This window comes from Budorcas taxicolor, chromosome 21 (assembly GCF_023091745.1).
Source record: "Budorcas taxicolor isolate Tak-1 chromosome 21, Takin1.1, whole genome shotgun sequence".
Taxonomy (NCBI): Eukaryota; Metazoa; Chordata; class Mammalia; order Artiodactyla; family Bovidae; genus Budorcas; species Budorcas taxicolor.
The window spans coordinates 25,546,848-25,567,355 of NC_068930.1; the positions used below are offsets into that span (position 1 = coordinate 25,546,848).

Consider the following 20,508-nt stretch of genomic DNA (forward strand, 5'->3'; position numbering starts at 1 on the left):
ATTCCTTCTTCTTTAGCCTCAGAGAGTCTCTGCAAATAATCATTCAAGGGCATCAGGCAGCCCTCAGTCAGCATTAACCTGTCCATAAGGAAACGCAGCATTGCAAGTGGGAACTAGCAGGGGAGAGAGGCAGCGGGGGCAGGCCCTCACAGTCCTTAGAAGTTAGAATTGTCAGATAAGATCGTGAAATGATTATGCTTATTATATGTAAAGAGACAAAGACAGGACAAGCTTGGAAATACCTTCAAGGAATAGGAAGTTATAAAAAGTGACGTAGCAGATTTTAAGCAGAACATAATTGAATTTTGAGAAATGCACATAATAAACTGAAAATTTTAAAACTTAGTAGGTCAGAAGAAATTATCCAGCATGTGGCACAAAGATCCAAAAACAGAAAATAAGTTAGAGAAGTTTAGAAAAGTGGAGGATAGAGCGGATGGTTTAGCATCTGTATAACTGGAGATCCAGAAGAATAGGAGAGAGAATGGGGCATTATATTTGAAGAGAATTTTCCAGAACTGATGGAAGACTATAATCCACAGATTCCAGAATTCCAAAGTAGAATAAATAAAAAGAGGACATATCATAGTGAAAAAACAAACAAAATAAAGAGACAATATTAAACTCAGCCAGAGGGAAAAAAATCAGAACAGCAAACTAACAGCTGGCTTCACGGCAGCAGTAGGTTAAAGTTAGAAAACAGTGGAATAGTGTTCTTAGTGTGGTAAGAGAAAGTAACTGCCTTCCTCCAGTGTTACGCCTAGCACGTGCTCAGTTGCTCAGTCATATCTGACTGTCTGCGACCCCCTGGACTGTAGCCTGCCAGGCTCCTCTGTGCACGGGATTTCCTAGGCAAGAATAACTAGAATGGAGGCATTGGCAGGCAAATTCTTTACCACTGTGCCACCTGGGATCCCTTATAATTAGCATAAATACTTTCAAAAATGGAGGTGAAATCAAGACTTACAGAAATATGAAAATTGAGGCAATTTGTAACTAGCAGATTCTCAAAGGAAAATTCTGGAGGATATACTTAAAGCAGAAGCAAGATGAGTCCGAAGTCCCAAGTGGGAGGCCTGAAAGGCAAGAGTGAGGAGCAAGAAACTGTGAATGTGGGGTGAACACAAACACATTTGTTGTTGTTCAGTTGCTCAGCCGTGTCCAACTCTTCATGACCCCATGGTCTGCAGCACACCAGGCTTCCCTGTCCTTCACTCTCTCCCGGAGTTTGCTCAAACTCATGTTCATTGAGTCGGTGATGCCATCCGGCCGTCTCATCCTCTGCCGCTTCCTTCTCCTTTTGCCTTCAATCTCTCCCAGCACCAGCATCTCTTTCTACTGTGTAAAGCAGTAATAACAGCGTCTCATCTGATTAGAGATCACAGATGGAAAATGACCATAACCTGAGAATCCCATACCAACCAAGTGATTGTTAACCCTTCAGGGAAGAGGTATTCCTTTCGGCATTATATTAATACATAAAACCCAGAGATCTATTTCCCCAGAAGCCCTGTCTGAGGAAAATAATTAAATAAGGACTTCAACCATTCAACCAATGAAATAGAACAGAACTCTGAGATGAGGGAGAAAGTAGTGGAGAGAAGTGGTGTGTGTACATAACACGTGTGTGTGTGTGTGTGTGTAGTGTAGAATATGTATCTTTATATGTAATTATATAACATCCAATAATACCTCAGTCTTTAAATTCTAGGGTATCTAAGCACACCCTGCCCTAGGTGTCTTCAGGGTTTCAGGGGACAAAGTGGAAGTAAACGCATCCTTGTGGCTCATCTAGCAGACAGGGAAGTGGGTGGGCAGTGAAAGGATTCTGAAGCTTTCTTCTTTGTGGGGAATGTGCAGACTAGAGCACTGCTCATGGGAGAGACTTTGTTCTGGAACTAATTGGTACCTGTTTTCAAATAATAGTAGAGAAATCTATGTCTGCTTTTGAGATCAGTGAAAAAGAAAGTAACCAATAATAGAAAAGTTTAAGAAAACTTCTGGGGGCTTTCCTGGTGGCTCAGTGGTAAAGAATCTGCCTGCCTAAATAAAATACATTAATTTACTATTAAATAAATTAGATTTATTTAATAATCTAAATAAATCTACTTAGGTTATTAAAATAATCTAATAAATTTTAGACTCTTATTACACAGTTTTGTGGTTCAAACCCAGGAGACATTGGTTTGATCCCTGGTCTCTGAAGATGCCAGATGCCCCGGAGCAGAGCAGCTAAGCCCATGAGCCACCAATGCTGAGTCTGTGCAGTAGAGCCCAGGAGCCGCCACCACGGAAGCCCGCAGACCCTAGAGCCTGTGCGCCACGATGAGAAGCCTGCCTATTGCAACTGGAGGGTACCCCCTGCTTGTTACAGCTTGTTACAGAAAAGCTCTCACAGCAACGAAGATCCCGCATAGCCAAAAATAAATTGTTTTTAAAAAGAACTGAAATAATAAATTATGGAGTTTGTGGGAATTCCTTGGTGGTCCGGTGGTTAGGACTCCACACTTCGCTGCTGAGGGCCCAAAGTTCAGTCCCTGGTCAAGGAACCAAGATCCCTCAAGCTTTGCAGCAACCCCTGCCCAAGAAGTATGGAATTTTTAGCAACTGGATCACATTGGCATATCCTAGGAAGAGGAAACAACAGTGCGAAATCAGTGATAAACACAGAGCAAGACGGGAGCAAAATCAAGTGCATGAAAATGGGCTGCATTCTCCCATTAAAGGATAAGCCATTAGACTGGGTTATGAAAGTACAATTATATGTTGTTTATAAGATAGTGATAAAAGGAAGTTAATAATGAAGAAAAAGGTAACAAGTAAATGCAGACAAAAGGAACACAGAAATTTCAATATCAACATCAGATATGGTGGAACTTAAGACTTTGTTTTAAATACACATTTTATATACAAATTTTACATTGTTGTTATTATTACATAGTTTTGTGGGTCTCCTTTTCTGACGCCACCCTCGCCAACATTCACACATGTCAGCACCTGTCCACATTTCCTGACTTCCAGTTGAACTTGTATGAGAACAGCCATGCTAGCCAGCATGCAGGTGAGCATCATAAGGATACCAGGTTGGAGGTTGTGGGTCACCTGTTCCCAGTGGATCCTTAGGTCACCCCTCCTTAAACTGCCTAGGGAAGCATGAGGAAGAAACTTTCCCTGAGAACTCTGAAGTTCCTTGTGTTAGTACTCTTAGGCTGCAGAACTGGCCATTCTTAACAAGGACCTTCGATGTTTCTGACTTTCCAGTGAAGCTAATGAAACTGGGAGGACAGATTATTCATCTTGCCTCGAGTTGTTTGCTTACCTATAGCTACCATAAACAGTGACAGACTTTATTTTCTTGGGCTCCAGAATCACTGCAGATGGTGACTGCAGCCGTGAAATTAAAAGACGCTTGCTGCTTGGAAGAAATGCTATGACCAACCTAGACAGCATATTAAAAAGCAGAGACATTGCTTTGCCGACAAATGTCTGTCTAGTGAAAGCTATGGTTTTTCCAGTAGTCATGTATGGATGTGAGAGTTGGACTATAAAGAAAGCTGAGCACTGAAGAATTAATGCTTTTGTACTGTGGTGTTGGAAAAGACTCTTGAGAGTCCCTAGGACTGCAAGGAGATCAAACCAGTCAATCCTAAAGGAAATCAGTCCTGAATATTCATTGGAAGGACTGATGCTGAAGCTGAAGCTCCATTACTTTGGCCACCTGATGTGAAGAACTGACTCATTAGACAAGACCCTGATGCTGGGCAAGATTGAAGGCAGGAGGAGAAGGGGACGACAGAGGATAAGATGGTTGGATGGCATCACCAACTCAATGAACATGAGTTTGAGCAAGCTCCAGGAGTCGGTGATGGACAGGGAAGCCTGCAGTCCATGGGGTCACCAAGAGTTGGACAACTGAGCAACTAAGCTGAACTGATAGCTGCCAGGAGGCATTAAGCTTTTTATTTGTATGAGGTTGTACAAGCAATATTGGAAATATGTGTTTGAAATTCTATACAAGGAAGTCCATCAGCACAGCTTCATGGCCTGCAGAGTATATCCCAGTAGAAAGTCTAGTTAACCATGGGCCTCGTGTTTTCATAGTACAATTGTGTTATCATTAAACTAATTGTAAAATTCAAAGGTAACTGACACACACTCTCTCCCTGCCTTCTCACCTGCACTACTTAATCAAGGTATTCCCTGTAGCCTCTGCCAGAATTGTGGTTCAGTGCATGTCTCTTTGAAAAACACTTCCATGCATAAAGTGCAGGTTTGAAATAGTCATTTTAGAGGTATGTGACTTAGGAAATATGGAGGTAGCAGTCTCACCACTTAGTAAGTGATGAATCCAACTAGGTGACCAGTCCTCTGAGACCACACGAGGTAACTTGTCTTCTCACGCAGAGTCCCATACACTCAGGCATCAGAAGGATACTGAGGGGACAGAGGGCACAGATTGCAGAGCATTCAGGCCTGGAGGCAAGGTGGTTTTCCCAAGTCTCATGGCTGGGAGGCAGTGTGGCCCAGGCTTGAGCCCAACCCCAGACCTGAAAGCCATCACTGCAGTGCGATCTCTGGATTCATAGCACAGACAGCTTTTCTGTAGATGGCCCCAGTTCAGGATTCCACAGTGGATGCACACTTGCTTACCTCCTCAGTTGGACTTGGCAGTTGAGCTTTCTGACTAAAATCTCAGAGGTTAGGGAATTTTTCCCCCTCTTTTTTATTTTTTTAGTTATGAAAACACGATAAGACATTTACAGGAGACTTGGAAAATACAGAACAAAGTTACATATAGTTCCACTATATATATTACAATGGTTTTTTTTTAAGTAGATAAATTAAGATTTTTAGTTGTAGTTTCAATATCAAACACTTTAATAGAATGCATATACAGAGAAGTAGAATCTTACGTAGACCTGAAAAGCATCATGAACCAATTTAAAATAATTATGATTTATTATACAATTCTCACACAGCAGTAGGATACAAATTCCCTTCAAGCTCCCATAGATTATAAACTAGGAGACACTGAAAGATAGATATCCAGGGACATAGGATCAGGTGCAAAAATGTGGTGGTCTAAAGTTAGTAAAATCATACGGAGTCTGTTCTCTTATCACTGTGGAATTATGTGAGAGATCAGTATCAAAAGATATTTGAGAATAACCCAATCCACATATTTTCAAGTGCAGTGTAACTTTGCCAAGAGAGATCTTTGAAAACCTCAATAAAGTAAGAAGACTGAAAAAACACAGGGCGATTCAAGATAAGAAACCATTTAAATGTGAAATTAGTATCAAAATTAGAAATTAATATCAAAGATACCTTAAAAATCCCATGCATTTGAAAATTAAATGTCCACTTTTAAATGATGGTTGTATCTAAGAAGCCATAACAAGGAAAATTAGAAATATATTTGTATTGGAATAAAAATGAAAAGAGAATTTACCAGAATTTGTTGCATGTACCTGAAGCTGCTCAGTGTAATTAAATACAGGGTGGAGTCTTCAATAAGGTATGAAAACAAATAATGGACACTAACATAAAGTTCTGTGAAATTTAACAAAATCTGTATTTAGTTAATAATACTGTATCACATGTTAATTTCTTGTTTGTTTTTTATAATACTGTATTTCTTTATATCCTCAGAATTGGATTAGAAGTTTCTAGCCTCATTCAAAAAAATTGTTTTTATGTGACTAAGATAAACTTTCTAGACTTTTAGCTGTGCAGTAATACTATATGCCAAAATACATGGAACTATGTCAAAGTTTTGAATGAATATAAATTAGAAATCTAGCATTCTATTCATACTAAGTCAATTAAGTGGAATCAAAATGTCATAAATGTTTTAGATAGGCAAACATTCATGTTTTCTAAAATATATATAATACATACTGTTTATGTTTACAAAAGCTTTTTGGCTGCACTTGGTAAAGGCTTGAGAAAGAACATTAAAAAAGAGATGAGAAATTGGAAAACATAAATGAAATATGAGCACTGAATATGAAATAGAAAAAGTGAAACCATCTAGATAAAAGTAAAAGATCATCATATAATCCAGTTGTTTTTAAACATAGCTGCTCATTAGAAACACATTTGGAGCTTTGGAGAGAAAAAGCAAAACCTGGGCATTTGTATTTTTCAGAAAATTCCAAGATTATTCTGATACACATCTGGATTTTAAAAAGTGATTACAGATTTCCCGATTAAATGGTAGTTTTAGTAATAACAGAATTCTTTTATTTTCTGTTGACCAATCATGGTACAATGGTATTAAGCAAATAATAGTTATGTAATCCCAGTAGTAAAAGACATTTATCAGTTTTCACAGTCAGTAGTCTGACAAAAAATAAAAGATCATTACAATTGCAAGCCATAATGAAAACATGATTAGCCGAACAGTATAAAATAATTTCATACGGTTTGGGGGGTTAAGTAGAGTGATGTGGTAAGTGGAAGTACATACATGCACGTGTTTTCATCTGCCCAGCCAGTCTTTGTCTTTTTGTTGGTGCATTTAATCCATTTACATTTGGAGTAATATCGATATTTATGATCCTATTACCATTTTAATTGTTTTGGGTTTATTTTGTGTAGGTCTTTTCCTTATCTTGTGTTTCCTGCCTGGAGAAGTTCCTTTAGCATTTGTTGTAAAGCTGATTTGGTGGTGCTGAATTCTTTTAACTTTTGCTTGTCTGTAAAGCTTATGATTTCTCCATCAAATCTGAATGAGGGTCTTGCTGGGTAGAGTATTCTTGGTTGTAGGTTCTTCTCTCATCACTTTCAATATATCATGCCATTCCCTTCTGGCTTGTAGAGTTTCTGTTGAGAAATCAGCTGATAATCTTACGGGAATTCCCTTTTTTGCTGTTTGTCGTTTTTCTCTTGCTGTTTTAATATTTTATTTGTCTTTAATTTTTGTCAGTTTGATCACTGTGTGTCTTGGTGTGCTTCCTCCTCCTTGGGTTTTTCTGCCTGGGACTCACTGTGCTTCCTGGACTTGGTTGACTATTTCCTTTCCCATGTTAGGGAAGTTTTCAGCTGTTATCTCTTCAGATATTTTCTTGGGTCCTTTCTCTCGTCTCCTTCTGGGACCCCTAAAATGCAAATGTTGGTGCATTTAATGTTGTCCCAGAGGTCCCTTAGGCCATCTTCATTTTTTTTTCATTCTTTTTTCTATATTCTGTTCTGCATCAGTGATTTCCACCATTCTGTCTCCAGGTCACTTATCCTTTCTGCCTCAGTTATTCTGCTATTGAGTCCTTCCAGTGTATTGTTCGTCTCTGTTTGTTCTTTACTTCTTCTAGGTCTTTGCTAAATGTTTCTTGCTTCTTCTCCATTATTTTTCCAAGATCCTGGATCATCTTTACTATCATTATTCTGAATTTTTTTTTTTTTTCCTGGAAAGTTGCCTGTCTCCACTGCATTTAGTTTTTGTGGGATTTTATCTTGTCCCTTCACCTGGGACATAACCTTCTGCTTTTTCATCCTGATTAACTTTCTGTAATATGGCTTTCATTCTAGCCACTATGGGATTGTGGTTCTTCTTCTTATGTCTACCCTTTGGTGGATGAGGCTAAGAGGCTTGTGTAAGCTTCCTGATGGGAGGGACTGGCATGGGAAAACTGGATCTTGCTCTGGTGGGCAGGGCTCAGTAAAGCTTTAATCCAGTTATCTGCTGATGGGCAGGGTTTCGATCTGTCCCTGTTTTTTGGCTTGAGGCAACCCAGCCCTGGGGCCTACAGGCTGTATGGTAGGGTTAATGGCACCCTCCAAGGGGCCCCTTCCAGGACTGCTGCCGCCAGCGTCCCTGTCCCCTCGTGAGCCACTGCTCCCCCATGCCTCCGCAGGAGCCCCTCCAAGAGTAGCAGGTAGGTCTGGTTCAGTCCCCTGCGTCTTCCCCGCGGGTCATGGTGTGCACCGCGTATTTTGTTTGTGTCCTCCAAGGGTGGAGTCTGTTTCCCCCTGTTCTGTGGCAGTCCTGTGATCAAATCCCGCAGGTCTTCAAAGTCAAGAGTCTCAGGATTCCCAGTCCCTTTGCCAGACCCCCAGTCTGGGAAGCCTGATGTGGGGCTCAGAGCCTTCACAACAGTGGAAGAACTTCTTTGGTATTATTGTTCTCCAGTTTGTGGGTCATCCACTTAGCAGGGATGGGATTTGTTTTATCATGATTGCACCCCTTCTACTGTCTGATTGGGGCTTCTTCTTTGTCTTTGGACGTGGGGTATCTGTTTTTGGTGGGTTCCAGCGTCCTGTTGATGGTTGTTCAGCAGCTAGTTGCAGTTTCGTTGCTCTTGCAGGAGATGAGTGCACATCCTTCGACTTCACCACCTTGAACCAGAACCTTGAGGTTAGGGTTTGGTGTCTCTTGGCCCTAGTTGCACGTTAGAACTCCCTGAGAAGCATCCCTGAGGAGGCCCTGGTTCTGTTGGTTTGGGGAGGGGCCTGCACACTGGTGTTATTTTTTAGATTGCAGGGAGTTCTAATGTGCAGCCAGGGACGGAGCTGCACTGGGGGTGGGGGTGATGTGCTCTGGGGAGAGGCAGGTTGAGTTGGCTTGGGAGCGGCCCCACCCCTCTCATGGGCTGGGGTGGGGTGAAGAGACCGGCTGCTGCTCAAGCTGAAGGAACAGCAGCCTGATTCCCGAAGCTCCTTGGGCCCGACGCCCTTCTCTACCCACCACAACCCCATGGAATCCTCAGGACATGAATGAAACCTGCAGAAGGGCAGGAGAGACAGGATGTTTAGACACAGAGCCAAGCAGAGGTAGCAAGGTGGGGAGCAGGCGGAAGGAGAAAGATGCAGTCCTTCTGTTCACATGCACTGGTTTTCTAACCTGAACTTCCACCTTTGGGATAAAGACGTTTGGATGCACACACCCAGTGAAAACTGGCCACATGCACAGGAGGCTGTGACACACGATACACATGGCTCCCTGTCCCAGGATTTCGCCTGCGGAACAGGTGAGGCCAGGCAAGAGCGGGGATAGCTGGGGACCCCTGTCCATCTCAGGTCCCCCACCTCTTGTCTACTGGCGTGGCACGCTCTATGCGCCAGAAATCTCACCACTGTTCCTGCCCTGTCAGCGGTGGCCACCTGTGCAGATGAGCAGTGTCCTTGGGTGTTCCTGTGGGGTCGTGACTCACTGAGGAGAGAGCTGCAGGGCCTCTACTTTCTCTGTCTCTTTTTTAAAATGATTTTGTTTGTTTATGGCCTTACCTGGTCTTCACTGCCACGCAGGCTTGTTCTCTAGCCCCGCCGAATGGAGGCTCCTTTCTAGTGGTGGCTCACAGGTGTCTCACTGCAGTGGCTTCTCTTGTTACGGAGCACAGGCTCTAGGGCACGTGGCTCCAGTAGTTGTGGTGCGAGGCTTAGTAGCTCTGTGACATGTGTGATCTTCCTGGACCAAGGATCAAGCCTGTGTCCCCTGCACTGGCGGGTGGGTTCTTAACCACCGAGCCGCCAGAACGTCCCAAGGCCAGCACTCTTACCCCTCCCAGTTGGTGGGAGCTGGCGGGCATGTCCCTCTCTGACTTGTGTGGTTAGGAATGGTTGTGTTTGGCCTGCAGGCCTAGGGACCGTCATGCCCGCGGCCAGCGGGCCTGGCTCTCCCTCCCAGGGGCCAGCAGAGACTGCTGTGTGTTCATGCAGCCGTCTGCAGGCGCAGTGCTTTCTCGTGGTCATGGTCAGGGATGTAGGGTGGTCTTGTCTTGTGGGTAAGGAAGCAGGCTCTGGAAGCTTCAGGGCCTCGTAGAGGATCATACAGCCTTAAGACATGAACCAGGGGCTGGGCTCTTAGGCTACTTGACACACAGACAAGATCACAGTTCCAACAGGGGGATGTCTGCCTTCACTGGTGGTAGAAGGAGCGCCACATGAGGCCCCATGGCCCAGGCTGGTCTGGCTTTGGCTTGTGGATAGTGGCCTTCATATACCCTGCCTCTGAGGCCTCAGCTTCTTCCTCACCAGATAGAATACTATCCATGTGTTGAGCAGGTGAAATCAAGAGTGTGCCACAGAAACAGGGGCAAGTAAATAAAAATACTACAGCAGAGTGGAATTACACGATAGTACATAGTGACGTGTAAGATGTCTTGATGAAATTCTCAATCTGGTGGAATGGGCTCAGGCTTCCCCTTTCCATGTGGTCTGCTTTGTTGAGATGTTTCCATCGTGTAGAGAATAGTTAGTGTCTGCGGGGCTAGGAGCGCCTGGGGCGAGCCATGGCTCTGCAAGCCCCTCTGCTGTGGAGGATGATCCTTGGTCAGCTTAGCTGAGCTGCTGTTTGACGTTAGTGCAGGGAAACGTTGCCTAGTGGGAGTGACCTCTGCAAGTGTGTGTTTGCTTTCTGTGAGCTTGTGCAGCACTAAAGAGGACTCTCATCTAAGTGACGAGACTCTGAAAGTTAATATAAATGGGACTTGCGTTAATAAATTTCTTCCTTCTGCATATTCTAGCCTCTACCAGTGACATGTAGACATCAGAAAATCCTCATAGCTCAAGGCACTGAAAGAAAAGTATTCTTAATCCCTGGTTTTTTTTCCCTTGAGCTTCTTTTAGTGGAAGAATAGTTGATTTACACTGTTGTGTTAGAACAACACAGAAAAGTGTACATAAAAGTGATTTAGTCATATATATGTATGCTGTTCTTCAGTTGTTGGTCATGCCTGACTCTTTGTGACTCCATGGACTGCAGCACGCCACGCTCCCCCATCCTTCACCATCTCCCAGTTTGCTCAGATCTGTGTCCATTAAGCTGGTGATACCATCTAACCATCTCATCCTCTTCTGCCCCCTCTCCTTTTGCCTTTAATCTTTCCCAGAATCAAGGTCTTTTCCGATGAGTTGGCTCTTTGCATCAGGTGGCCAAAGTATATACATACATATATATACGTTTTCAGATTCTCTTCCATTAACGGTTATTACAAGATACTGAAATGTAGTTTCCTGTGATACATAGTAGGACCTTGTTCACCTGTCTTCCATACAGTAGGGTGTATCTGTTAATCTCAAGCTCCTAATTTATCCATCCCCACATCCCTTCCCCTTTGGTAACTGTAAGTTTGTTTTCTATGTCTGAGTTTGTTTCTGTTTTGTGAAGAAATTCATTTTTATGCTTTTAGATCCCACATACAGGTGGTATCATATGATGTTTGTCTTTTTCTTTCTTACTGCACTTAGTATGCTGATCTCTGGGTTTATCCATGTTGCTGCAAATGGCATTGTTTCTTTTTTTATGGCGAGTGATATTCTATCACACACATCCACACAGCCCTTCTGTATCCATTCCTCTGTCAGTGGACACTTAGGGGGTTGCTTCCATGTCTCGGCTATTGTAGATGAACTTCGGGGTACACACACCCACACACCCACACACACCCCTTCTTAACCATTCCTCTGTCAGTGGACGCTTAGGAGGTTGCTTCCATGTTTCGGCTGTTGTAGATTGTGCTGCTATGAACTTGGGGGTGCATGTGTCTTTTCGAATTATCGTTTTCTCTGGATATGCCCAAGAATGGACCCTGTTTTTCCTAATTTCATTTATTGACTACTTAATTGAGATACCATTCATTTTCCATGTAATTCAGCTATTTAAAGTTGATATAACACTCTTATAGAAGAAATACATAAATAATTATAACATGATTTTCCATTGCTTCATTTCACTTGACAGTGTATCTTATGCACCATTCCATATAAGTTCACATCCACACCACTGCGTGCTATTCCATTAAATGGTTATACTAGTTTTAAAAAATTATTTTAAAGATTTTTAATTTTATCTTTTTCTTTTTCCAGCAAACGCTTTCCCTTTTCTTTCTTTCCTCCTTTCTGCCTTTTTTCTCTATTGAGGTACAGTTGATCAATTCAGCCACTTAAAGTATACAATTCAGTGGTTTCTTAATATGTTCTCAGATATGTGCAAGCACTGTTTTTTAAATGCTGATTTGGTATTCTAAGTTTTCATCTCATTTCCTGTGAGAAGTCTTTTGGAAAGCATTATTTTGTATATATGTGTATAATAATTTAAAGGTACACATGTGTTGATCCACACCATCCCGTTTCTGTTTGTAGAGGTATATAGAAAACCCCAGCCCCATGGCCTGTTACAATGAACTGCTCCAGCTGGAATTTGGAGAGGTGCGCTCACAGCTGAAACTCAGGTAATTCTGCTGCTTCGGGAAAGCCCACCATACCACCCAGGATGTGGCTGCAACTGAGGACTTGAGTGTGGGCAGCTGGCTCCACTGGCTGTTACTGACTTCCTGCTAAAATAGGATGGGGCAGTGGGAAAGCACCTCTCCTTGCATAGGACTTTCAGAGTCTGCCTGGATGTCTAACGGGTAGGCATGTTAGTGATGTGAGACTTAACATTTAAAGACGGGGCTCCAGTGGGGACTTCCCTGGTGATCCAGTGTTTAAAATTCAGTACTTTCACTGCCAGGACCCCAGGTTTGATCCCTGTTGGGGGAACTAAGATCCCACGAGCTGCATGGCACAGCCAAAAAAAAAAGATGGGGCACCAAAATAATAGCAAATGAAAAAGCAGGATGTGAAAGAATGTATGCCCAATTACCTGTTTTGTTTTTTAATTAAAAATTCTTTTTGATATGTACATACGTATTTCTGGTAGGTGACATGTTTTCTTCTCTACAATAAACATTTTGTAATTTGCTCTTGCTAAACAGTTTTTGTTTTTTTTTTTACCTGAAAAGAATATAAACCTAGTTCTTTGTAGAGTGAGAAAAGTAGCAAAATTAGTAAAATTATCTGAGGTTGACAGAAGTGAAAAGAAAAGTCTTTCTCATCCTCAGTCTCTTCCTTGGGTTCTGTTTGACATTTCCTTTACCAGGATCCAAGAGAGAATGGAATCACTGTCTGTACACACTCAGGGGGAGATAAGGGGGTTAGAATTTGGAATATAAAGATTGGCGGCGGCCAGCACAGGGTACCACATGCGGAGAAGAAAATACTTCATAGATGAAATGAAATGAAGTGTGAGGTAGCAGAGAGGTGCTATGAGCAGAGATGTTTCAGGGCTGGTGAGGCCTACAAAAGAGCTCCTTTTTGTTGCCAAACTCTTCAGGGTAGCTTGAGAGGGCTGGCTGGCCTTGAGCCTGCCCCTTTCCTTACTCCTGGGACTTCCACAGCCTGGCTGCCACATTCCTGCTGTGAGCCATGGAGCTTATTGTTGGCAGAAACTGATACCCAGGGAGGTTAACTGACTTTCGTCCCAGCTCTCACACGTGGCACAGGACAAAGGTAGCCCTCTGGCTGTAACCCACATCTTCAGAGCTGCACTCACCGTCTCTCCTCATGCTGTGCTTTGTCTTTGGTGTGTGCCAGCTGACAGCCAGAGGGAGATGTCCACTGTGCAGGGAGACAGGCTAACAGGACAGGGAAGGGACAAGTGTGGGGCTGAGAATTGAGGGCCATAGAGAGAGGCTTCATCTGAGATACTAAAATGCACTGAAAAGCTATGTGTCTCAAGCAGATCAGTAACCTAGAATGGAAAGTCTAGAAATAAGAATGAGTGTATTTAAGAACTGAGAACATAAGTATATATGTTCACCATGGCAGTTTAAATCCACACAGGAAAGGGTAAATTTTTCCAGTGAACAGAATTGTGACAATTTATTAACTATGTGGAAAGAAAACTAAGTTATATCCCAATCTCACACCCAGTTCCAAAATAAACTCCAGTGTGCACCGTGTTAAGAAGCAGGGCCACAGAAGTACTAAAAATATAAGTGGACATATACCATTGGACAGTGAAGCCTTGGCAAACCCAGTGTGGCGTCAAAAAGATTTTATAAAGGAAGAGAAGCAGATTAGGCAAGATAAGAATGTTAAGCTTGTCCCAGTGAAAACACCTTGTGTGTTAAGTTGCTTCTTTCGTGTCTGACGCTTTGTAACGCTATGGACTGTGGCCTGCCAGGCTTGTCTGTCCATGGGATTCTCCAGGCAAGAAAACTGGAGTAGGTTGCCATTTCCTCCTCCAGGGGATCTTTACAACCCAGGGATCAAACTGTCCAGTGATTGAACCCACATCTCTTGTGTGTCCTGCACCGGCTGGTAGATTCTTTACCACTACCACCACCTGGGAAGCCCTGGTGGCTCAGGTGGTAAAAGTACCTCAACACCAGGCTCCTCTGGCCATGGGACTTCCCAGGCAAGAGTACTGGAGTGGGCTGCCATTTCCTCCTCTGGTGATTTTCCTGACCCAGGGATCGAACCCACATCTCTTGAATCTCCTGCATTGGCAGCTGGGTTCTTTACCAGTGGCACCACCTGGGAAGCCCACATAATGTTCAAAATTTAGACAAATAGCAAACTAGGAAAAAACACATTCATAACGTTTAGGACAGACAGATTAATATCCTAAATATGTAAAGAGCTTTGATGAATCAGTTTAAAGATGGAAACACCTAGTATAAAAAAATTACAAAGGACATGTCATAAACAAGCAGTTTATAAGAGTTATTAATGGCCAGTAAACATGAAAAAAATGTTCAGCTTTAGTAGTAACCAAAGAAATTAAAATGATTCACCATTTTTTATTTACCAGATCTGCAGAAATTTAAAAACACATGATAAAACCCAGGAAGGCTTCTTCCAGATCCATCTCCTCCTAGCTTGCTATATCAGAGGTGGAAACTTCTTATTTTTTCATTCTTGTTTTTTTAAATAATAGCTTTATTGGGCTAATTCACATATATGCCAAGAAAGAAGGACTAGTTTTTATTGGCTAAGCTGTTTTGTTTTATTTACCTAGACAGCTTAGTAATACCAGGAATAATATAACAGCACTATATGAATAATTATGAATTTTATGAAGAAGTAGACAGTTGCATTCTTTTTTTCATCATCTGAGGCATATGCAGAAAAAAAAAAGCTGAAAGCAACCTAAATGTGTAGTCATGGGAAATTTGTTTGAATGAATTATTGTATAACTTTAGAATATTACACATGTTATTAAAAGTGATGATAAGGAACTAATTAATGATATGGAAAGATATTAATATAATTTTTCAGTGGGACAAGATTATAAAACTGTAGGGTATGATTATATTTTTATAAATATATATAGAGAGAGCATATATATTTATATAAGAAATTGCCTAGAACACCAATTGATTTCTATAGGTGTTGGGATTTCAGATGATTTAATCTCATTTATTTTTAAACAGATTTATTGAGATATAATTCACATTCTATACAGTTCACCCGTTTAAAGTACCCAGTTCAGTGGCTTTGAGTATATTCACAGAGTTGTGCTACCACTGCCACAATTTTAGAACATTTCATGACCTCCAGCCCTAGATAACCACTAACCTATTTTCTCTGTATATATAGGTTTGCCTATTCTGGTCATTTCATTAAAATAGAAGCATGCAATATGTGGTCCTTTTGTGACTGGCTTCTTTTAACTTAGCATAATGGTTTTTAAGATTCATCCATATGATGGCACACGTGAGGACTGTTTCCTTTTATATCTGCATAGTATTCCATTGTATGGACATACCACATTTTATTTATCCATTCATCAGCTGATGGACATTAGGGTTGTTTCCACTTGCGGGCTGTAAGTTTTTCTGTGGATGTATGTTTTCGTTTCTGTAGGGTACCTACCTAGGAGTAAAACTGGTAACTGCTTAACAGCTTGTGGAACTGCCAGACTGTTTTCCAAAGCAGCTGTATCGTTTTACGCTCCTGCCAGCAGTGTATGAGGGTTCCTTACCAACACTGTCTTTGATTAATAGCCATCCTAGTGGGTATGATGTAGTATTTCATTTATTTTCATTTTCTAATAAAAAAAAAGTTGTTACCTGTGTAACTCAAAAATGTTTTCAACCACCAAGGACAGGGAGAATGCTCACAATATAAGGCTAAGTAGATGCAGGGAACAAAGCCAGTGATCCTGATGATCTGTTTTGTGAAAAGTTTGTTGAAGGTGGTAGCTGCAGGCGATGGGCCGCCTCTTTTCTGCCAGGTTTTGTGCAGGGAACTTGAGTCCTCATGAGGACTCTGCACATGGTGGGAAGGGAGAGACCCAGGGAGGTTGAGGCATGCCTCACAACCAGTGAAGGGCTGTGCTCGGACCCTTGTGTGGGCTCCCCCTGGTCCACTTGTCCTTAGAATGGAAAGGAGAGCGCCAGGTTGTGCAGAGTCATGATCCCAAGTGGCAGGGTTGCAGGAGGCGTTTATTTCTTCCTTCTGCTTTTTAATCTTCCCCCCTTCTTTTTCTCAAGTTAGCATCAGTTACCTTTATAATCAAAGAACTCAATTAAGTAAGTTAATGTAATATTCCGAAACTAGAATTCATTTTATAATATTTATATTAATCAGTCCTTTTTCTTTTCTACCCATAAAGGGCTTGTAATTCAATGTTCGCTGCATTAGAGAGAAGTCAAGAAGCAATTGAGATTACAAGTGAAGACCACATTATCCAGGTTTGTTATTTTGGAAGTTTGTCCTGCATTTCTGGTTTGTTTGCATTTTTAGGGTTGAACCCCTTCGGTATTTTTTTTTTCTTTCTCTCTTTGAAGTTCAAGGGACCAGTTTTTCCTTAGAGGTTTATCAGAACAAAATCTGTAAAATACAAAGTCTAAGATAAGTTCCCTCTGGGGTAAGAAAAGTTTCTAATAATTACTTACTATGCTAGAAGGCATTCTGTAGACATATGGCACTGGCATTTATTTTTTCTCTCATTTTTGCTTGTTTATTTATTATGCAGGAGGGGCTTTTATCCAGAATTTTGGAGCCAAGTGGGGAGAGACGATTGCAACAAGGAGAGGCCCTGCCCATAAGGGCTGTGTGCGCTTTCCTATCTTAACTGGTTTTGATGGTAGTTTACTATAGAAACCATAGAAATTTACTGGACACAAAATTTCAAAAATAATCTAGTAGTTACTAAACAAATTATTAGCAAAGTGGCTTCATATAAGTGACTTAAGATAATATAGCTTTCATTTAAAAATAATTCACAATAAAAGAAAATAACCTTTAAAAAAAAAGATAACCAACAAGGACCAATAGGATAGCACAGGGAACTCTACTCAGTATTTTGTAACGACCTCTATGGGAAAAGGCTCTAAATAAGAATGGATATATGTATATGTGTAACTGATTTCCTTTGTTGTGCAGTGAAAACACAATATTGTAAATCAACTAGACTTCAGTAAAATTAAAAAGTAAAAGAGGGTCACATGGCTTTCAGATAACAGCAAACAGGTAACACATATTCTAGATGTGCCAGGGGAATGTTCCTTGTGTCTGAGAATGAGCCCCACTTTGATTTTAGTAATGAGTTCTTCACTTTAACTGTGACTTTCTTGGTAAAGAGCCTGATGATGTCCACATTCAGGAGTCGGTGCCCTGAGACGTGACACTGGCCGGTGGTTGAGAGCGCAGGCTTGGTATCAGTCAGGCCTGCGTTCCTTTATTCTTGGCCTCTGCCGAGCTGAGCATCTTCAGGCAGGTTACCCAATCTGTCTGAATCTGCTCTCTCATCTGTACAAACGGGAATAATATTAATGCTGACAACCACCTGCCTTTCGTAAGGATGTTCTGAGGACTGAAGTGAGTTAATGTGTGTAACTTGCTTGCTGTGGTGCCTAGCAAGGAAAACAAACCTTAAACAGCATGGCTGTTGTTTATCATCAGCATTATTTGTTATTTTTATTAGCACACACACAGCTTTCCCAGGCATTTTCGTGTACTCTTACAGTCCTATGTGAAACTTAACTGTAAAGCCTTATATTTGTAAACACTTCCTCTGTCACAGCCTGCTTTCCAGACTCATCTTTCATTTGCATCATATGAAAGAGGCTAAATAAACGTTTCATCCCCATTCAACAGATGTGCAGACCGAAACCTGGGAGGAGCTAAGTGACTTTTGAAAGCAGGGGCTGGGTGGGTCAGACTCCCAGACGGTGCTTTCTTTCAGTGTCGTGATCCCAGCAGCCTTTGTGCAGCAGCCCCAGGTGTCTCCATGCTCCTTTCCTCCAAGGGCGTTTAAGTGCGAGCGAGCCTGCCGCCCTCCCTGGACCTCAGGAGAATGTGGCAGCAAGCCCAGCCCAGTGTCACCAGAGCAGAGGCTTCTCCAGACTCCAGGGTTTCCTGGCGTTGTGCTCTTGTAGCTTGAGCACCATCATAGTGAGCGCCAGGCTCCTGGGCTTTCTGGGGGGAAAGTATGATGGTTTAGGTTGATTGTTCTCTTTTCAACATTTCTTTTAATTCACTTGATGTTTTCTCTTTTGTCTCCCCTCCCCTCCCAGTATGCAAATCCAGCGTTCGAAACAACAATGGGCTATCAGTCAGGTGAATTAATAGGGAAGGAAATAGCAGAAGTGCCTATAAATGAAAAAAAGGCTGATTTGCTCGATACTATAAATTCATGCAAGGTGAGTAAGAGAGTGGCACCCTGGTCCCTTCCACAAACAGAGGGGTGGAAGGAGGTTGAGCACTCACTGAGTACTGCCAGAGCTGGGGAGCCTCAGACCTGGGGAACTGTAGGTGGTGTTATCCCTATTGTGCCCACTTTGCAGATGAGGAAACCGAGGCTAGGAAAGTACATATAACCTGACAAGCCAGGAAGAGTAACTTTGACACATAAAGTCATTGTTTTCATTTTTGTAATAAGTAACTTGATCTTTCTAATAATTAATCTTCTCAGTGATGGATGTTGGCAGTGGTCAGGGTAAAGGATGGCCAGTGAATCCACACGTTCTCAGAACACAGCTGAGCTCACCCGTTCTCGGGGCCTTGTTCACTTGGTCAGCACTTGTTGAATGCCAGGCACTGTGTGGAATTCCGGTACAGAAAGACGAGCAAAGAAAAGCTGCTCAGAGAATACATTCCAGGACACAGAACAGACAGATAAACCATGACAGGAGAAGTCGCAGTGCCGCAGTACTCAGGACAGACAGAGGCGGGCTCCGGCTGGAGGTCGTTTCTCTCTCTGAACCATGGCTTCTGTCAGCACCTCACTGGTATTAGCTTTTAAAATATGCCAGGAAGGAAAAGGCCACTGCTTTCCATAGTCATTCTCAGGCTTTTCTGCTGGGCTCTCTTCAACTTTTAGGAGTTGGGACAGTGAATATGATTTTTTAAAACATTTGAGAAGTTTATGAGCTGTCATCCTGCTGGCCCTTGGAGGCCCGTGGAAGCCCTGTCCCTGGGGCACGTGGCTCCATGCCTGTCTGGTCACCCACGAGGGCAGGCTACCAGCAGGGGCAGAGGGCTGTGCAGAGCTTATAGTGCTACTTGGCTTGGGCCCCCCGAGGAGCCTGTGAGTGGGTGGGTGTCCTGCACAGTCAGCAGTGGCTTTGCAGTGAGAACAGGGAAGGGACTGGCCAGCTGCGGGGCCGGGTGGTGCCCCGTCGGGGAGTGGCCACTGTGGGCGCTGCACGCATCCTGATCTCCTTCAGCTCTTCCTTCTGTCAAGGATGAAGATTTTCTTACCAGAGAGAGTGGCAGGTTCTCTGGAAAGAGAAACATGGGCGGTAATGGACGAAGAGAACGTAGGAACTCAGGCCCACTGGTGTTCCCTTGCTGGGCCGAGGGGGGGCGTCCTCCAAAGGCAGCCACAGGAGAGCAGCCATGCAGAGCCATGGCGGCCTCCCCAGTCCCGGCGGCCAGGTCCAGGGCAGCCACGGGGTCCGCCTGTGGTTCTGTTGCGCGGCTCTGTGGGGGGTCAGACATGGGGGCTCTCGCACCCCTCTGTCTGGCAGCAGCAGGGTCAGTGAGGCACTCCTCTCCCTCTCAGGAGAGCAAGTGGAGATGGGGTGGGATGGGGGAATCCAGCGGATTAGCTGCCGGCCCAGGGATCCCCCCAGACCCCTGTGGGCAGCGTCTCGCCTCCCGAGTCATGCCGTGGGGCACCAGGTATGAAGGGCCTCAAGCGCCAACAGCAGGACACGTGTTCTCTAACATCTGTGTTTGCTGTGAGCAGAGAATATAACATACTATCCTGTTATCAACCTCTGTGCTTAACTGCTCTATTTCAGAACGGAGCTAGGGCGTTGGTTCTGCATGATCTTGAGTTCCTGGGGAGAGTGTGAGAGCTGCCGCGTGTCTGTTTCTGGTCATTCCTAGTTGGCTGGCCCTGCAGCAGGACAGACCACTTAGCTGGGCAGTTGTGGGTTTTCTTTGTTGTTGTTTTTTCTGAGGAGAAAGATACATGGCCTTTCTAATGGAGTCTTCCCAGGGAGAAGAAGGGCTTGTTGATAAGGGGCCAGCCTGGACAAACAGTGGTCCATGGAGAGGGTTCAGACCTGTGCTGGGGGCCGGGCTGGAGCCTTCACAGGTGGTCAGATGATGGGTGGGGACTTTGGAGTGTCAGGTTCTAGGTGTCCAACCAGCCAGATATTCTTGGGGGCACAGGAGAAATTCCAGTGATGTTCAAATGGAAAACATTGCAAACAGGGAGCCCTTCAGCTTTTATATATATATATATTTTTGGCTGTGCTGTGCAAATTGTACCCTGAGCAGTGGAAG

The 20,508-nt window shown here is 43.2% G+C and overlaps 1 protein-coding gene across 4 annotated transcripts in view; it reads left to right on the forward strand.

The window, feature by feature from the left end:
• Positions 1-20,508, forward strand: part of PDE8A (phosphodiesterase 8A) — a 144,567-nt gene that overhangs the window by 93,718 nt on the left and 30,341 nt on the right. For all 4 annotated transcript variants that reach the window (XM_052659942.1, XM_052659943.1, XM_052659940.1 and 1 more), the window contains exons 6-8: positions 12,082-12,170; positions 16,382-16,460; positions 18,288-18,413. In XM_052659942.1, the coding sequence (XP_052515902.1) occupies positions 12,082-12,170; positions 16,382-16,460; positions 18,288-18,413 (294 nt within the window). The remainder of the gene's footprint in view (positions 1-12,081; positions 12,171-16,381; positions 16,461-18,287; positions 18,414-20,508) is intronic.